Source organism: Mesitornis unicolor, unplaced genomic scaffold (assembly GCF_000695765.1).
Source record: "Mesitornis unicolor isolate BGI_N332 unplaced genomic scaffold, ASM69576v1 scaffold51730, whole genome shotgun sequence".
NCBI classification, from domain to species: domain Eukaryota; kingdom Metazoa; phylum Chordata; class Aves; order Mesitornithiformes; family Mesitornithidae; genus Mesitornis; species Mesitornis unicolor.
This window is the reverse complement of record NW_010158751.1, coordinates 1-17,982: the sequence shown is the minus strand read 5'-3', so window position 1 is coordinate 17,982 and position 17,982 is coordinate 1. Positions and strand designations below refer to the sequence as shown.

General features: G+C 40.9%; 2 protein-coding genes across 2 annotated transcripts; one reads left to right on the top strand and one right to left on the bottom strand.

The window, feature by feature from the left end:
* Positions 1-515: 515 nt before the first annotated feature.
* On the top strand, positions 516-9,660 carry TSEN2 (TSEN2 tRNA splicing endonuclease subunit). The gene is made up of 11 exons (XM_010184366.1): positions 516-689; positions 1,550-1,631; positions 1,956-1,992; positions 3,812-4,331; positions 4,447-4,524; positions 5,082-5,132; positions 5,788-5,926; positions 7,680-7,716; positions 8,356-8,467; positions 9,048-9,137; positions 9,601-9,660. The coding sequence occupies exons 1-11, from the start codon at positions 516-518 to the stop codon at positions 9,658-9,660; spliced, it is 1,380 nt and encodes a 459-aa protein (XP_010182668.1).
* Positions 9,661-12,908: 3,248 nt separating this feature from the next.
* MKRN2OS (MKRN2 opposite strand) lies at positions 12,909-17,888 on the bottom strand (the record flags this gene model as incomplete). The annotated part of the gene is made up of 3 exons (XM_010184377.1): positions 12,909-13,128; positions 15,945-16,107; positions 17,628-17,888. Coding segments are annotated over 3 exons (644 nt in total), but the record flags the coding sequence as incomplete, so codon positions are not given.
* Positions 17,889-17,982: the final 94 nt, after the last annotated feature.

Here is a 17,982-nt window from a genome sequence, read left to right as displayed (position 1 = left end):
GTGAGGGTGCAGGTTCCCTGTCCCTGGCGTCTCCAGGGCGCCCCGTGCTCCGTCCTCTTTCCTTGCCCCAGGGATTCGGTGTTTAAAGAGGAAAAACCTGCCCAGCCACCGCTCCTTCTTCAAAATTTATTCCCGTAATTATTCAAAACAATTTATATTTAGGCGCTTGTGTGCTGCGGTTTCTGCAGTTCTACTCATTCGTCTGCTTTATTCTTGAAATGTTTTCAGCACTTTTAAGTACTTGCCTTTCATCTTAAGTTTACAAGTGCTTGGCTGACAGCTATCCCTACTTGGTCTTCAGGGGGTTCTGCAATGCTCAAGAGAAAAACATTAACAGATGACACCAGCAAATCGCTGCTTGTGTTTGTCTGGCGTAACAGCTACAGAAATAAACTTGGATTATTGCTAAATTGCTCTTGGGAAGGGAATACTGCTGAAACATATAAAAATGAGTGAACTCCTGAGCATTAAATGTTTTGTTTCTACATTTTAGGAGGAAACATTAGTATTAGAAAATGGCAGAGGCAGTTTTTCGTCCTCCAAGAAGGAAAAGAAGAGTTTTTGAGTCCTATGAATCTCCCTTTCCAGTGGATGTAGGTGGGACGGATTTCAGAATATGCCAGGCTGAAATCATTAACAATAATGTTATTGTGAGGAACCCTGAGGATATTGAACAGCTTTATAACAAGGTGCTGTACCCTCCTTGCACAGTATTTGTAGTGTTTTAAATGTAGGTAAAGCATGATACTTGTTAAAATCTGCCTGCCTTTGTGCTTCCCTTCCCCTTCAGCCTCCAGTAATCCTCCGTATCTCCCTCCTCTCCTGAAATCAGTACAAAACATACTCTGTATCAAATGTGAAAAGTATTTCATTTTTATCCCAGCAAATACATTTTGGGATGGAGTGATGTGAGCTAAAAAACAGCGGCAAAGACTTCATATTTGTTACGTTTATTTTTCCTTTCAACATTTATGCAGCCTTGCAGAAGCATTTTCTAGTCTTTAAAGCTCAGGAGGTCGGAGTACTATGTTTTATAAATACTTGTGTGATTCTTTTAACTTCAGAGTTATTTCTTCTTGAATAAAGTAAGCTCTATTACCTCTTTTGTCCGAGTGCCGTTTCACCACTCTTCTTGTGCGGTAGCTTTACCTGTCTCTGTTTTCGATTATGCCTTGTCACAGTATTAATACACAGGTGGTTTTTTCTGCATCTGCTTTCAGAAGTTTACAGAAGTTGGAGCTGTTGGCTGACAAATATTTAAAATTGAGGAAGATAACTCTCCACTGGTTAAGTCTTTGAGTACAGGTGTTTAACACTGAACTGTTTATCAGAAGCTAAGCAACAAGCGTTAGGCAAAGCTTAAATGTACAAGATTTCGGTTATCTTTGTCAGCTGATATTGGCAGTCACAGAATCACAGAATGTTAGGGATTGGAAGGGACCTCAAAAGATCATCCAGTCCAATCCCCCTGCCAGAGCAGGAACACCTAGATGTTTGGAAAGTAGTTTATTTTGTCTGATATAATAGGGATTTTTCCTTTTCTTTGAAGGGCTATTTTGGAAAAGGTATCCTTTCCAGAAGTCGACCAGTGTACAGCATTTCAGATCCTTTACTGGTTTCCAAGTGGCAAGGTAAATTGTGCCCGTTTGTACTTCTGGCACTCTTGTAATAGTCCTTTTCACTTTTCTTCACTTGTTGATGGTATGTGTTTATAAATGACACACAGCGAAAATAGTGTATTTAGTTGTTCCACTTGTGCAGGGTTCAGTCTTCATTATCTCTGTATCTTTTCTAGTTCTGCTATGTCCTTCTTTATGTCCTTCTTTAATACTGGACCAAAATGGCATAGAGGATTGAAGTAGAGGTGAATATTAGGCCATGGATTACATCAGTGCTCAAAATCACCTGAAAAAAATGTTATATTGATGAAACGATTATGATTTTTCTTTATACAGGTGCTAATGTAAACATGCCTATAATTTCATCAAACAAGTAAGTGAATTTATATTATTTTGGGTGTTTTTTTAGAAAACATTATTATTTTATGTTTTATCTTACTCGTTTTCAGATAGTTGGCTGTATACATGCTCATGGCTTGCTTCTATTTATTTTCTTTGTATTTCATTTATAAATCCCATTAGAAAAAGTAGAAATCGAGTCGATCATTATATATTATATATATATTTTTCATGTAAGCTTGCATGTATTAATTGCTGACTAGAAGCCAAGATTGAGTACATGCATAGCAGTGTGAGTAATTAATTCATAGTAGTATCAACCATAATAAACTTGTTCTTCAGCCAGGGAGGAGAAAGAGAAGGTTCTGGGGCAGGCTATTTAAAATAACTTTCCCAATTTCTCATTGAATTAATATAGCATGGGCTGAACTTTTATAATAGATAGGTGTTTTACTTTTTTTTAAAGTCTCTCTTAACATTGCTAGTTTGTACATTTAAGAAAACAGAGTGGTGGACCATGCATTAACTTTGCTCTGCTTAGATAGCATATGAACCAACGGTAAGAGTGTGCAAGGTAGTTACTCTGTTTGCTTTAATCCTATGATAACTCTAAAATAAATTTTACTTTCCTTCAATGTGAAAGTTATGCTCCTTCAGTCCTCAACTTTAGGTAAGGCAAACAGTTGCAATGTTACTATTGCTGCAACGACAGTTATTACTGCTTGTAGAAACACTTGTCACTTATTAGTCTACTTTGGGCCTGCTTTATGTGTCAGCAAATACAGCTGAGCATCAATGATAGTGTCATTACAGGTGTCTCAGTAGAGATCTGTGAGTGCGTGTTACATGGCAATTAAACCATAGCACAAAGAGGAGTCTATTTTTTATAACAAAAAGTACAGCTTTGAATTACATAGCTTTATTATGAGGCTTCAGGGGGACTTAGATTTTGTTTGACAAATGCAATTTGCATTTAATTGTCTTGCAGTTCTTCATTACCTGCTGTGTAATTGCTGTTTTAGGAATTTGTCTGGGGAAATGGAGTAATAGCATACCAGAGTTGTCCAGATTTGAATGAAGACAGCTGCGCTCAGCTACCTGTAACTTTCACAGAATCCAGATTAATGTCTTCAGCTGGATTTTAATGTTACTTTCCAAGGAGAAATAATTAATGGAGCACTAAAAACTCCATTATAATTGAAAAATACTTTCAGCTACTATCTCACTGATAGGATTATTGTTATTTCTCAGGGGTGTGAGGGTTTTGGTTAAAACTGAAGGTAGTTTCTGCTTAAGATTTTTAAACTGGTGTTTCTGCTAAGCCATTGCTGTTTCTAAGGTAGTTAAAACAGGGTTTGAAGATACTGTTCTCAGTAGTTAGCTGTATAACAGATGAAGTGTGCGAGAGTCACAATAAATGAGAGTATGCGAAGTCTTGTTGCATATATTAATCATGCAAGCTCTGATACCAGGATGTTTTGTAGGAAATTCAGGCTTCCATGGGAGAAGGGAGATTTTGCCTGGTGAAGTGCTCGCTTCTGTTCACTGTATAGCTGTAGTTCTAATGTAACGGTTCTTGTGCAAAATCTGGTAACGGTGTTGGTTTGCCTTTTAAATTTCTGTGGCAACAAAAGCCAAAAGACGGCAGCAGAATCTTTATGGTCAGTAATGTCTGCAGCTTCCTGAAGACTGGAGTCCTACTACATTGTGCGTGTTGTCTTTTGCAAGGCAGTTACTGGGGGTATGCACTCATATTTGTTTTTGTGAACTGTGCTGAAGCTGCGCTTTTTTAGAAAGATGTTGATTAAAGGATGTAATGCCCTAGAACTTCTCATTTCTTTTATTTGTACTAGGTACCAGTACCATGTTCAGTGGGCTAAAAGTATTTTGCAAGAGCAAGGATTTGATGACTCCTTGGTTACCAAAATTCTTGAAAATTACACTAAGCCTCTTGAGCTGCCATTTTTGGAAGAGGATGGAGCTGAACAAACCAGTAATAGCTGCGACAGAACGGCCCCAAATCCAGAACTTTCCAGACAGTCTTCTACAGATACTGGAAATGCAGTAACCCTAAGTCCTGAGAATCAGAATGAAGGCTCCAAGAAAGCCTGTTTGGAAGAAGAGGCAGCCATTGACCCTGTGGCCACGTGTGGCTCCAAAGAACAGGAACAAGGTGACTCAAAAGAGAGAGCCGACGTGCCTTGCCAGAAGCACGGTTTTCTTGTGCATTGCGGCTGCAAGGCTGAGGAGAGCACTGAGCAAAGATCCTGTGAGGTGATCAAGTCAAAAGAACATGCTCCAGAGTATGTGTTGGTGCAAGAGGAAGAAGGCAGCTTGTGTCCTGAAGAGGGCTCTGCTCATGCACAAGAAAATGTAAGGATAAAGTGTGTCCTAATCTGTTAGAGAAATTATGTCATCAGTGCTATTTTCAGAATTCAGTATTTTTTCCAGTTTCCAGTTTTAGTAATACAGTAATTTTTTCTTTTAGCTTGTCAAGAAGGAAAAACTAGTATGCAGAAGAAATCCATTTAGGATTTTTGAGTATTTACAGCTCAGCTTGGAGGAGGTATGTTTCAAGTACAGTACAAGTTTTAATCTGAAAAGTAAACGTTAATCAATGTTACAACTTACTTTGATACCTGTTTCTAAACAGGGTTCTCCTGTGTCTCCTAAGTGTTTGAATTGTCTTAGTCATTAAACTTATTTATAATTTGCTGCGATAATTCCATTATATTAAAAAATTTGAAGGGTCCAATCCCATTTGCTTTAGATCAGTAATCCCACTGACAAAGAGATTAGTGATAGGACTTAAGTACAGAAATACCAGGAATGTAACATTTATATTAATCCTGCTTTGATTGTGCTGCCTCTAAAGATATTCACATGTGTTAGTTTGAACGTCGTGCCTTCAGGAGTCTACAGCACATGGACAGATTTTCTGTAATGTGTGTCTGTTGATACGTAAAGGTCGTGAAGAGAAATCTCAAAGGAAACTTTCAGGCAACTTGTTTGTCTTGATTAGGATTCTCGTATAAAATTAACTGGAGGTTTTGTTTTTGCATGGAATATAAACTACAGGAAGGCTCTTGCTATCAGTTAAACTCACTCTGTTTCTTTTTTCAGGCTTTTTTCTTGGTGTATGCTCTGGGGTGTTTAAGTATTTATTATGGTGAGGTAAGAGATTTTGATTAATTTTGGATTACTGGGGATACCATTAGTTTGGATATGTTTTGGTCTGAAGTTTTTTAATTACTATGGCAATATTTTATGCTGTTAATTCTGAAAGAGGAAATACTAAACAGCAATTAGGAAGATTTTCTTTTAACTAATGGTATTTCTGTTCATGAAATACTGGTCTGAAAGTTTTATGTTTACCAGGTCAAATATAGTTAAGCACAGTCTTTCTGTAGAGAAAGACTTTTGTTGTATCTTAGGAATTGTGGGGAAAACAAGTATGGGAAGAGTAATAAGGGGAATAGTCTCTCTCTCCTGAAACAGGAAAATTCCTTGGAGTTTTAAGCATTAATCTGTATCAAGCTACTGTTAATGTAATGACAAAATAATGGAAACCTATGCTTCTAGTTTAAGATTAATCAGATTTTCTCTTAAACAAGGGCATTATGGAACTGATTGTGAAATGCCATAAAAACCCACTAAATGGAACAGCAGGTTTCTGTCTTATATTTAGGGATTCCATATTTTATTGCCTGAAGTTCATGTTGCGGTAGGTTGTGATATTTGATATTTGGCTGCTATGCTCTACTAAGCACAGTATGCTATGTCTGCTTAAAACTGATATAGTCACATTAATGCCTTTGTGATTTTTTAGGAGCCCCTAACTATTTTGAAGCTATGGGAAGTTTTCAGCGAAGTGAAGCCCAATTTTAAAACTACCTACATGGCGTATCACTACTTCCGCAGTAAGGGTTGGGTCCCCAAAGTCGGACTGAAGTACGGAACTGACCTCTGTGAGTAGTTTCCTTACAAAATTGAATCATTTGCAACTGACTTCTTTTCAGGCAGTGCAAGACTCCAGTGGCAAAGATTAAATCAACAGTGAGAAGCTGCGTGACTGGAGCAGGCTTTGCTGCTTGCAGTTGGTAAAAGACATTTTTGGCTAGACTATGGGTTAGCAATAAAGATAGGATATGAGTAGAAAATAACATCACGTACCCGGTGGCTAAGAGATAACTCGAAAGGCCTGTTGTTTTGCTTCGTGAGGTTAATAAATAATACAGGATTGCACTGAAATTCTCTTCCCAAGTTTCTCTGTCTCCTTCTAAATGCATCTTCTGCAGTGTTACCATGACACTCTCTGAAAGAGCAGGTTTGCATCTAGATCCCAGTTCACATCAAAGTCTGTGCATGTCATTTTTCATCCACTTTAATGGAGTCTGGACTTCTGCTGAGCTGACTGCTTAGACTGTTTCTCTGCAGGTTTTTTTTGGGGGGGGCAGGAGGGGTATGGGAGAAAAGACTTTCTTGCTTGTTAAGGGTGAAGTTTTTAATCTTACAGAAGTAATTAATAGTATCCATAATCCCTTGCTAAGTAACTGAATAACTCCATTTAGCTCAAGTCAACATATATAGTACAGTAATGTCTGTCGTTACAGGAAAATGGGCATAAAGGGAGATATTTTTAAATGTGTGCATGCAAACTGATACTGCTGGTGCAGTCATATAATTTGGAGGTTTGTGTATTTGGACATGTCGATTTGTGTTGAGTTGGTCCTTCGGATGAGTGTGTAGGTTTGGCTGAAGTCATCAGCCACTGTCCTTAGTACCCTGGGTTGTAGATGGGGTTTTGCTGTTGATCACTTGATGTATACATGAAATTAATACTAGTTTATTCGCTGTTCATTTGTGTTTTGGCCTGAATTTGTTGTTTAATGTATCACTGCCTTTGGATTTGTGCTGGACAAAGCTTTAGTTTAAGGCTAGTAGGAGTTCTGCCTTACATCTGAGCTCCTCTAGCTTCTTGTTCCTTGGCAGTACCTTCTTAATGTTGATATTGCTACAACTGCTTATTATGGATAACTTGCAAATCATGGTTGTCACTGGAATAAAGTGCTGCTCATCCTTTTCCTGACAGGCTCTGTGCTGGCCAGCGGTATAAGGAAAGCTGTGCTAGTTAAAGAAAGTCCCCTCTTACAAGCTTACAAGGAAGAGAAGACAGGAAATGCAACAATGCAGCTCAGTTACAGCACTGCAGCTGCAATGAGTCTTGTGTACCTTTGTATGAAGAGGGAACTTTTAGTGGGTCTGGCGGGCAGTGTGAACAACTTGTGCCCTGTGCCTCTCCTAAAACTCGTGGAAAGTGCTTGCTTGCAACAGAAAATCGATGGCTTATTGTCATCTTTTACCTGCGCTCCAGTGCTCAACTTCTGTTGCGAATATGGTGTTAAAAGCATGAGTCTGTTGCAGAAAAAAAATCCATCCTAAACTTTTTCCTATGGCAATTGCTAACTGTCCTTTGGCTCTTCTACTTTATCTTTTACCTGCCATTCCCCTCCCCTGAGTCACTGGGCTGCTCACACATTTTTGTATATCTTCCCTCTCTCTCCACTTGCTGGGACAACTTAATCCTAAGCAGATTTCAAAGGTGTTGAAGTTTTGTCTTGTGTAATTAAAACTTACAAAATATCTGAAAATATTTATGGGCCCTGATATTAAAGTCAGATTGAAACTCTGATTATCTAAAGTGTTTCTCTTTCTTTTCAGTGCTGTATCGAAAAGGCCCCCCCTTCTATCATGCAAGGTTTGAAGCTCGTGTTTCTGTCTAATTTCTTGGTTTCAAATTAGTACATTTCTCTCTCACAAATTGCTTATCTTCACTGTTTAAGCACATGTTCTTCACTTAAAATACCTTGCCAGATGCATTCATACTGGAAATGCAAAAGTTCTTTTAGCAGAGATACTAAATTACACAGTTTCATTGAATTCATGTAACAGGAGTAAAGCATTATAAATTAAAAGTTGGAATGAGCATATTTAGCGCTCATATGATGAATGCGCTCAGGAAAGTAATTTGATTTGGTAATACTTTTAAAAATATATGGTATGGATAATTTATGTAATTTGGGAGAGAAAACTTCTAAGGGTCAACAGTTGTCTTTATTTAATAAATTGGTTATAAGTGTCAGATTGGCATTTGTGAGAGAATGCTTACAAACATCAGCAGGAGGGTGGGGATGGAAAGTGCCAGTAAGCATGTTCACAACGTCATCTTTTCTCCTCTTTTCGTAGTAGAAAGAGTCTTAAGTTTCACAACTTGCTTTTACTGCATGCTGGCATATTGCTTAACACCAAATTCTAGGCTCTAATTCTTAAGTTTCTTGATCTTCCTCAAATGGTAATTTTCTTTCTGTTGAATTGTTCTGTCTGCTTTGTTTTCCAGTTACTCTGTCATTGCAGAATTAGTTGATGATAATTTTGAAGGTTCTCTTCGCAGACCACTCAGCTGGAAGTCCTTGTCTGGGTTGAACAGAACGACTGTTAATGCTTCTAAGGTAAGTGTAAGATGCTAATTTTAAAATAGCTTTAAAATGATAAATGCACAGGTTAGTTCCAAAGAACAGGGAGTTGGAGTGAGGCTGGAAAGAGAAACCTCCTGTTTCTAGTCTGCTGAGGAACATGTAGACAAACAGGTATTTGTCAATACCCAGATGAATTCTGGAAGAAAAGTTCTGTCGCCTGTGGGAACGTTGAAAGTTGTGTGAGGAACTGCAGAAAGACCCAAGGGACACTTCTTTCCCGTTGGCCACTTCTGTTTTTAAAGCCCTCTCCATCTACCAGGATTTCTTGTGAACAGAGAAACTGAAAGTTTCCAAAAGATTTCCTCTTGCTGGAGCCCCAGTGTCGTGCTTCCATGCTCACAGCCATGCTGCTCTGGGGTTGGGTTAGAATTCTGGTTTATGTTCTAGCAGTATTATGCTTTGATAAGGAAAATGAAATATGCATATTATACAGCTCTCCACAGCTTGGTTTGCAGAAGATATCTTGTAGGAAACTTGGTATCTGCATTTCTAATTAACCTAAAACTTGTATAGAAAGAAATCAGTTTAAATTAATGCTTTCCGTTTACAACAGGAACTTATGTTATGCTACTTGATTAGACCATCTGACATGACTGAAAAAGAGATGTCCACACCAGAATGTATGAAAAGAATTAAGGTTCAGGTGAGTAATTGCTTCGCTCCTTTGCCTGTGCAGCTTTGCCCTGGGGCAGCTGGACAGCTGACTGCAAGAGCCCCCTTGAACTGTTGCTTGCTTTTTAGCATGCTTCGTCTTTTGCATGCATAGCTGCAATAAAATAAACTAGAGAAAGAAAATGAAAAGTGCATGACAGGCTGTTTAAAGACTGAAGATCTAAATTTTAATGTTGCTGCAACAGTGAATGTAAGCATTTGCATGGGGAATTGGGGATACCTATGGAGACTGTAAGGTTGATGTATATTTAAAAATAAAGGGAGAAAAACATGTGAGAGACCAGCTCACTTCAGGAACAAATGCAGTCATGTCATCTTTCTCAGTGTTCCCAGAATGTATGTCCATTTGCTGAAGGCTTGATCCCCATCCCTCACTGATTGCCTGTATCTCCCTCCCCGCCACTTCCATAATCATTGCTATTTTTTTATTTCAGGAACTGATTGTAACTCGTTGGGTTTCCTCCCGTGAGCGCAGTGAGCAAGATGAACTCTGACTGTATAGGAAAAACTTCTTGGGTTTTTTTTAAACCCCATCTTCTTGTGTTTTACCTGCTCTTCTCACGATGAACAATTGCCTCAGAACAGTTACTCAGGTGGTATGTATAAATGCTATTTAAAATTACGTATATTGTGTTTACAGTGTTGTCTTGAGAAACATAACTATAATAATGCATATGAAGGGGAAAAAAATTAAAGCTGTGTCCCTACTCGGAATACTTGTTTGTCTCCTTAAAAACTTACAAATGTGTGTGTTTGAATGGTGATCAGGCTGCAGTGATCGATTGGTAATGGTATTTTTAATGTTACCACAGCTCCAGGCTTCAGTGCTGAATAGGCACTATGGCCTGCAGAGCCACTGAAGGCCCAAACCAGAATGTCCACCTGAAAGCTGAAGCAGTGAGGGACAAACAGTTTTCTGGGAATGCCTCACAGATTCTTCAGGGTTGAGTTTGGGGGTTATGAGGCTCACTTTGTTTTGCAGCTCACCGCAGGGTACTTTCTTCAGAAATGAGGACTTAAACTTGATAGTCCTCGAGTTTAAAGTTTACTTGTGGTAATTACAGCAAGTCAAATAACCTTTGGGGATACCTATGGTACTGTTTTTCTTCAACGAAAGCCTGACTTCATAGCCTTCATGAAGTTGCCCAAGCTTAGATTTGGTTGTTGCGACATTGAGCGTTATAACATGTTGCTGTTAGGTGCCTAGACCCTGGAATTTGGTGGCTTCTTTCCACAAGCACTGCTCAGAATTGAGGAACTCTTCCCAGAATGTGCAAGGATTTAAATTCATTCTGGGGCTTATGCACCTAACAGCAAAGCTGGGGTGTTGGGCACCTTTCCCCACTTGGGTAAGATGTCTTTCTTCCCCTGGGATTTGCAGCGTAAGATCCCTCCTTGGAGTAAGAGTCTAATATTGCCCCGGGACAAGAAGATGTTCTGACCCCAATTTGATGCCCTTTACTGTTGTTGAGGATGGGTTACTGTGCAGAAAATAATGCAGACTGACTGAGCTAGTGAGAGGAAGCCAGTCTCTCTTGCTTGGCAAGTATGTGTCTCAGTTTCAGCACTGCTTTTTTCCTCTTGTATACAGCAACTCCAGTATACTTTTTTTCCCATAGTACACTAGTAGCTCTCTTTGCCCTGGCCTACCATGTGTTATAAAAGACAGGGAGACACCACTGCATTTTCTGTAGAGAGAGGCATAGGAAGGTGCTGAGCAGCTATGCCTTGCTACACTGCCTGCTATTTTCTAACTTTCTTGTAAGATTTAATCATTTAGATTGCAGGTTCCTAAATATGATGTTTGCTATTGCTAAGACACATTTGGAAAGCAAACAAACCAACCCATCAGGTATTTGGGTCTTTGAAGTAGAGTCAGGATGTTTAAGTATTGACTATGCTGCATTTTCAGTATTGCTGCTTCACATTTGGGCATTTCAGTTCTTAGTGTTTGAACAATAAGCTTCCTTGCTTCACTGTGAGAGAACACATTTGCTGCTGTGGTAAGGATACGGCTGGTGACAGTGACACTGCTTTGGATTTTCTTGGTGCTGTTTTCATCCACTGTAAAGGGGGTTGCTTTGCCTCCTGCTCACAGGAAATATTCCAGGGCTGATAAAAATTCTGTCAACTCGGACTGTTTCCGCCAACACAAAAACACAGTTGTGTTCACTTAGCCAGCTTAGATCATAAAGCCACGTCATGAATGCAGGAAACTACATACAACCCAAAGTGGAAGATCTTCTGTCTTTGCTTTCGTGTATGACTTGTACTGGAAAGTTGCAAAATGAAAATCATAATAGTGTAATAGCTTTTTCAAGCTGAACAGGTATGTATGTGTGGACTGTACGTAGCAAGGTGTTTTTTCTACCTGCAGATCACTGTGCTTCATGTTTCAGTACTGTTGTACCAAATAACATCAGATAGTTGTACCGTAGCACTGATTCTTGCCGTTGTGTTTATGGTTTACCTATTAGAAGGCAGTACTTAAGTGAAGCATGGATTCTGATGCACTCAGAAATAGCATGCCATGATTTCTTTTTGTAAGCCAAATCCTCGCTGAAGAATTCTGGCTTGCACTGGGAGTGGGCAGTTGGGAGGTCTCTAACAGCAGCAGAATTGCACACTTCAAGCTGGGTGTCTCTGTTGTGTTTTTTGAGTATGTTTTTAAAGAAGCTGTAATTCAGAATTTAGCGAGAAGTGGAAGAACGTGGAGGAGGGGGAAGCGTGTGAAGTGTGTGTGCAGCTGGAGAGTACTGGGGACAGGGTTAATGCAGATTGTGTGCACAAAAATATGAACTAGATGTGGACAAAACCCTAATCACTTGTAAGTTATTTTCTCAAAGATGGAGAAATAATCATATCTAGACTAAAACCAGTGTACTTTGCAGAAATCAGAAGTGAAAAAAGCTGAAATTCTTTTCTTGAACTGGAATATAAGTAAAGTGAAACCGCACAAAATTATGGACTGCATAATTCTGACCTCAGCATACACTTCTGTGTAATGTACAGTACGTTAAAGTGCTGTTTGAAAGATCTTTCTGATTTCTTTTAACTTTATTTTTGTTAAGTTCTAAAGTTTTAACTCTTGAGATAAATCCTGAGGATTTTTTTGCTTATTACAGATACAGACATTAAATTATTATCTTTTAATACTAAGCACCTGTCTTGGTTTGAGGAATAAATGTGCAAAATGAAAAGAACTGGAAAAGAATACATCTGGCAAAGAAGCTGGATTTATTTGTTGTTATGAGTAATTAAAGGAAAATAACTGCATGTAGTGAATCTGCATTAAGTCATGGACTTTGGATTTCAGCAGCACGCAAGGACAAATTCCCTTTCTTCACCCATCAGTAAACAAATGTGACAGAAAAAACCCAAAACATTCTGCTTTGCTACAGCTTAAGTTATCGCAGTTCATTTGTTAAAACCCTTAATTACACAGCAGTTATGATTTCTAGTATTAAATGCCATGGCAGAACAAGGCATATAGTGAATGTAAACAGGAGAACATTTTTCCATCTGACTGGTTCCCAGAGGTTTTGTGTAGTCTGTACATCGTATGCATGTCGTCTCACTCACATGCACAAGTTCAGTTTCATGATCCTTCCATGACGTGCAGGTTAATAAGTTAATTGTGTTTTTAAATACATTGGATGATCGCACATCTGAAGCCCTGAGAACTGGAGTCGTAACACTTCCTTTTCCTATTGCATGTTGTTGATATAGCAGCTTGTCATTTTCAGCACTGTTTTTCTCGATCAGGAAGGGGTACAATGTAGAAATCGTTAGCTGTCAGCTCCTGGTGAAGAGTTATGTATTTGGAAGCTTTCCTTGTCTGTGGGATCACAAATGTCTCTGTAAATTCACTTTTACTCATCTGCTGTTTCCCTTGTGCAGTGAGCACGCTGTTAATGAATGCCAGTGCAAACGTGTAGCAGTTGTGGTCATGCTCTTCGTACCTAGGAAAAGTATCCCATTAGTAAGAGTTAGCACAAATCCATTAACTACTGTGCGTGGAGGAATATTGTACTGAGTGCAATAAAGAAATGCATGCTCTCCAAGAACTGTGGCCACCTTCCTTTAATGCTGGTGCTTAAATACATTCTGTTCATTGCAGCTTGTACTTTCCAGCCAGGGACACTAGAAACTGTGAGCATGGAAAAAAAAAAAGGCAAGCTGCAGACACTACAATAATGAGTTCTTATTCTTTATACTTATTTGGCTTTCACCTTGTAAACCTTTGCTCTTCCACATATTGTTACTCTGTTATCTTGAAAACTTCCTGCAGCAGTAATGTTAATTGTGTGCCACCACGTGCACTTTTCACTGTGGCATTAACTCGGAAGCTTACTTAAAATCAAGTCAATTCTCCTGCTAAGGTGTTGATACAGTTGCTCTACCGTGTACCAGCCAGGCTCCCACAGGCAATCATTTGTGCCAGTCCCGCAAGAACAGAAATACTGACTGAATGGGAGGAGTACCTGTTTAAAATGTTCTTGCCGCCTTTCTTTTTTTAACCCTGCTACCCTAACCTAGGAGCATATGGCACTTTCCTGTTCTTTTCACTGTCTGAACGTTTCTCAGATTCTCCCAAATATTTCATGTTGGCCACTAATAACTTTAGTAATTTATTCCATTCCCTTGCCAGTGTTGCTTTTTCCCCTGGCCCTGCATAACTGCGTTTGACACAGACCTGCTCAGGCTCCTCTTTGCCATCTGCCTCATCCTTAACCTTTTTCCGTAACTGCCTCATCCTCTGTCATTTCTCCCTTGTTCCTCCTGGCCCTGTGACTCACTCTTTGCCCTGTACTGTCAGCGGCTCCGTGGTCCATGAGCCTTGCCTCTCAGCCCTGGGGATGTACAAAGGGTTTTGGCAAGATCTGAGGACTCTGGCTACCAAAAGCAACCCTGCGACCCTGAGCCCACTTCAGGGCTGCTCCCTGTTTTCTGCAAAGCTCTTCTGGTTTGTTAAGAGTATCTGAAGGGACCAACGAGCTCCCATTTACTAAGCAAGTGATATGCTACAGTATATTTCCTTTACCAAAATAATTATTAAAGCAATTGAGTAACTCCAGCAGTGGCCATCATCCCTGTGCAGTTCAAAACACCTGGAAATGACACTGAAAACAATGGTGGATTCACCAGCTCAGGGCTGAGTCTGCAGAGCACCGCAGCGTGTCTGGGTAACAGGAGCACACAAGTGCTTTCCTGATCAGTTCCACAATTAAGCAAAGCACGTAGCACCTCATTTCTGTTTGCAGACTATGTCTGTGTTTATAATGCAAAAGCTTCTGTAATAAACTTCTCATTACCATCTGTGTCTTCCAGTTAGCATCTCATTTTTGGGAAGCATCTCTCTATATCCTGACAAGCAAACCCAGAACCTCTCAGTCATTTAAGACACTGTTGGCCACAGCTGTGGCCGCCATTCTTTGCTGCTGTTATACACCATCCTTCCAGTAGATCAGGCTTGGCCTGAACTCAAAGGGGCTACAGGATTAGTTTAGCACAGTTCCTGTCCATTGACTAAACAGAGGAGTTAATTTAACATCTTAAGAAAAAAAAAGACATTTTCAGCAGTTTAGTGGTCACTGGTCTATTGGTGGAAAAAGTAGGTCACCATGTAATGAAGTGGCAGACAGAGGAAAACCAAAGAAAACCCTGTAGAAGAGATGCACACATCTACCTGCCTTCTTCCAGTGCTTACTTAACATCGAGTTAATTTTATTAGTAATGCTAAGGAACTGGGAACTGCCAAAGTATCAGAGAGACACAGCTCCTGTTGGCATTGTCAGTTCCACAGACATGTAAAAACTCTGTTCTAGGTCAAATTCCTTCGTCTCCTGGTATCAGGGATATAATGTTCTCTCTGAAATTTTGCAGTCAAGCACATACCGAGTTGCTAAGACCTGCTTCTGATTTGTTGTGGGCTTTTTATTTTCTTTTATGTAAGATGACATCTATGTTCTTAAACTTAACCCCTTCACAGAGCTATGGCCAGGCAGGCTGCTTGTTCCTGATGAGCAGTTCGAGGACTGGTGTTTCCTCGGAGAGCAGGTTGCTTTGTCATCAAGCAGCTCGCTCATGTGGCAGTGCATGCTTTAGCTGGGCTGCGTAGCTCGTAACGCTGTCAGCAGGCGTTAACTTCAAGGACAGCTACAAAGAACTGAAAGTTCCTGTTGGAAGTACTGGTTTAATTCAAAGTGTAATTCTGTATTTAACTGTCTAAAGCAAAATTACAAACCAGCTGGGAGAGCTGGAAATGAGCCTGACTGTGTTTCACATTTCTCATCACTGACAACAGAGTTGTCATCTGAAAGCAAGATCTGGGCAAGAATCCCATCAGTGCGGTCAGCTTTTAAAGGCAAATACGCCTGAAACTGTTGAAACCTTGAAGAAATAATTACAGAATTGCACCTGGACTTCATTACTCTTCAAGGTCAGGTTTTGCTGAACTGGTGGGGTGTTCTCCTCACAAAATTCTTTTGTTGCTGAAGAAAGCTTCGCTGAAATGATCTTTTCTTTTAGAGCCTTTACATTCCAGCCAGATGGGTTTGTCAGGACTTAAAAATACTCTTTTTTTTTTCTGTTTAGCAAGGCCAGTAAGTTTTAAGACAGCCTGACAATGTCATTTAGAAGAGTCTGTTAGAAACCTGTGCCCTAAAGGAGCAAGGCTCTCAATGAACCACAAGCCTCGCAGGGTCCAAACCAGAACAGCCCAAGGTATCATCCCAGATGAGAAACTCCTATTGCATCCAGCTTTTAAACCACATACCTGTGAGGAAGCCAGGCCTCTCCCACAGAAAATTCCTCTAGGAGCTTATCCCACTGCTGAAGCAGCCCAAACATGTCTGGCTGTACTAGGGGGATGCTGATGCACTGTTCCCAGCCAGTTTCAGCTCTGTGCATGCCCTCCTGGTTGTAGTTATACACCACGCCTGAAAAGAAGAGAGTAAGATTGTCAGGTAGCACTTGATAATCAGATCCATATCCTTTCTGTGTGTGTGCATTGTTTTTTAAGTGATGAAAACTACTAGTTTTCCGTACTGCCATTCTTTCTTAGACTGGCTATGCCATGGCTGCCCGTCGGTGGCTGCAGAGTAGAAAATGCAGCACTTGCTTTTGTCCAAAACCTCATGTTTACAACGTAATTTGAGATGTCTTTGGATAATGAAAACAACTTAAGGACAACCAGGCTCTTCTTTAAACCCCTAAACTACACCATCTTTATATTAAATGTCAAGTGAGATTTTGCAGGGTGAGCCTACAATAGGAGAACTTGATATTTATTTTTTTTTAATGTGGCTTTTTTAATGTTTTGGGGTTTTTTTTTCATTAGGGTTATTTTTAGAAGTAGCAAAAACTGTGTTTAAGAGTAAAATTTCCTTAAACTTCTTCTAAAAAGTAGGCTGCTTATCTTTTTACTTCCCTGTGTCAGGAAGAGATGTCTCCTGTCCATTCTGTTCTGTCCAGTGGTGTATGACTGACTGGAAGCTCTGTGTGCTCACTGCTGCAAAGCCAGGTCAATTCTTGGACTCAAGAATTTTTTTTGTCTTTACATGACCTTTTTGCAGTGAACAGCTAAGCTCCCAGTCCTGATACCTGCAGCATGCTGAGGCAGTACATGTTCTTTAACAGCATGAGCCAGCAATGTGCCCTTGAGCCAAGAAGGCCAATGGCATCCTGGGGTGGATGAGAAGGGGTGGTTGTAGGGCAGAGAGGTTCTCCTGCCCCTCTGCTCTGCCCTGCTCACACCACAGCTGCAATCTTGGGTCCAGTTCTGGGCCCTCAGGTCAAGAAGGACAGGAACTGCTTGAAAGAGTCCAGCAGGGCCACAAAGATGCTGGAGGGAGTGGAGCATCTCCTGCTGAGGAGCGGCTGAGGGAGCTGGGGCTCTTGAGCTTGGAGCAGAGGAGACTGAGGGGTGCCCTCTTTCATGGGGATCCATTTGGAAAGGGCAGTATCAGGAGGAAGGAGCCAGGCTCTGCTCTGGGATGGCCAATGCCAGGACAAGGGGCAATGGTCCCAAGCTGGAGCACAGGAGGTTCAACCTGAAGATGAGGCCAAACTTTGTCAGTGTGAGGGTTATGGAGCATGGCCCAGGCTGCCCAGAGAGGTTGTGGAGTCTCCTTGTCTGGAGACACCCAAAGCCCTTGGCCGTGTTCCTGTGTGACTGCTCTGGTGATCCTGCTCTGGCAGGGGTTGCACTGGGGGAGCTTTCCAGGTCCCTTCCAGCTCCTGACATCTGGGACTCTGTGATCAGATACTTGGACACTGCAGCCTTGCATTGTTAACAGGTACCAACAAACCAGATATTGCCCAACAGCAGAGGTGGCTCCCAAATCACTCATGCAATTTGCATTAACCTTTGGTGCAGGGGTGAAGCGCAACTGGGCATACTCCCTAAATGTGAGGTGTGGGGCAGCAGTTTGTAAGGTGACTGTAAACTACTTTTTACCGTTACTATTGGTTATTCCAACATGGAGATCAGATTTCCCGTCGTATCCTCTGAAAGAAAAACAGCAATGTTGGTGATGGAGGTGAGCACCGTCCCTGCCTCCTTCGTCCCGGCGTGCCAAGACGCCACCTGGCCCAAGCTGAGGCTCGGGAGGCGAAGCTCTGAAGGATGGCAAAGGCGCTTTTACTTCCAGACACAGCTCGGTGAGGACTCCCCCGGAGGTCGGTACCGCCTCCCCGGCCCAGGACCGGGTGAAGACCCCTGGCACCCGAAGGGACCCAGCGGAGGCAGCGGACCCAGCACTGGAGAAACGTGTGGGTACAAGGGGAAAGTGGCCTCCTCGCCGGTCCCGCCC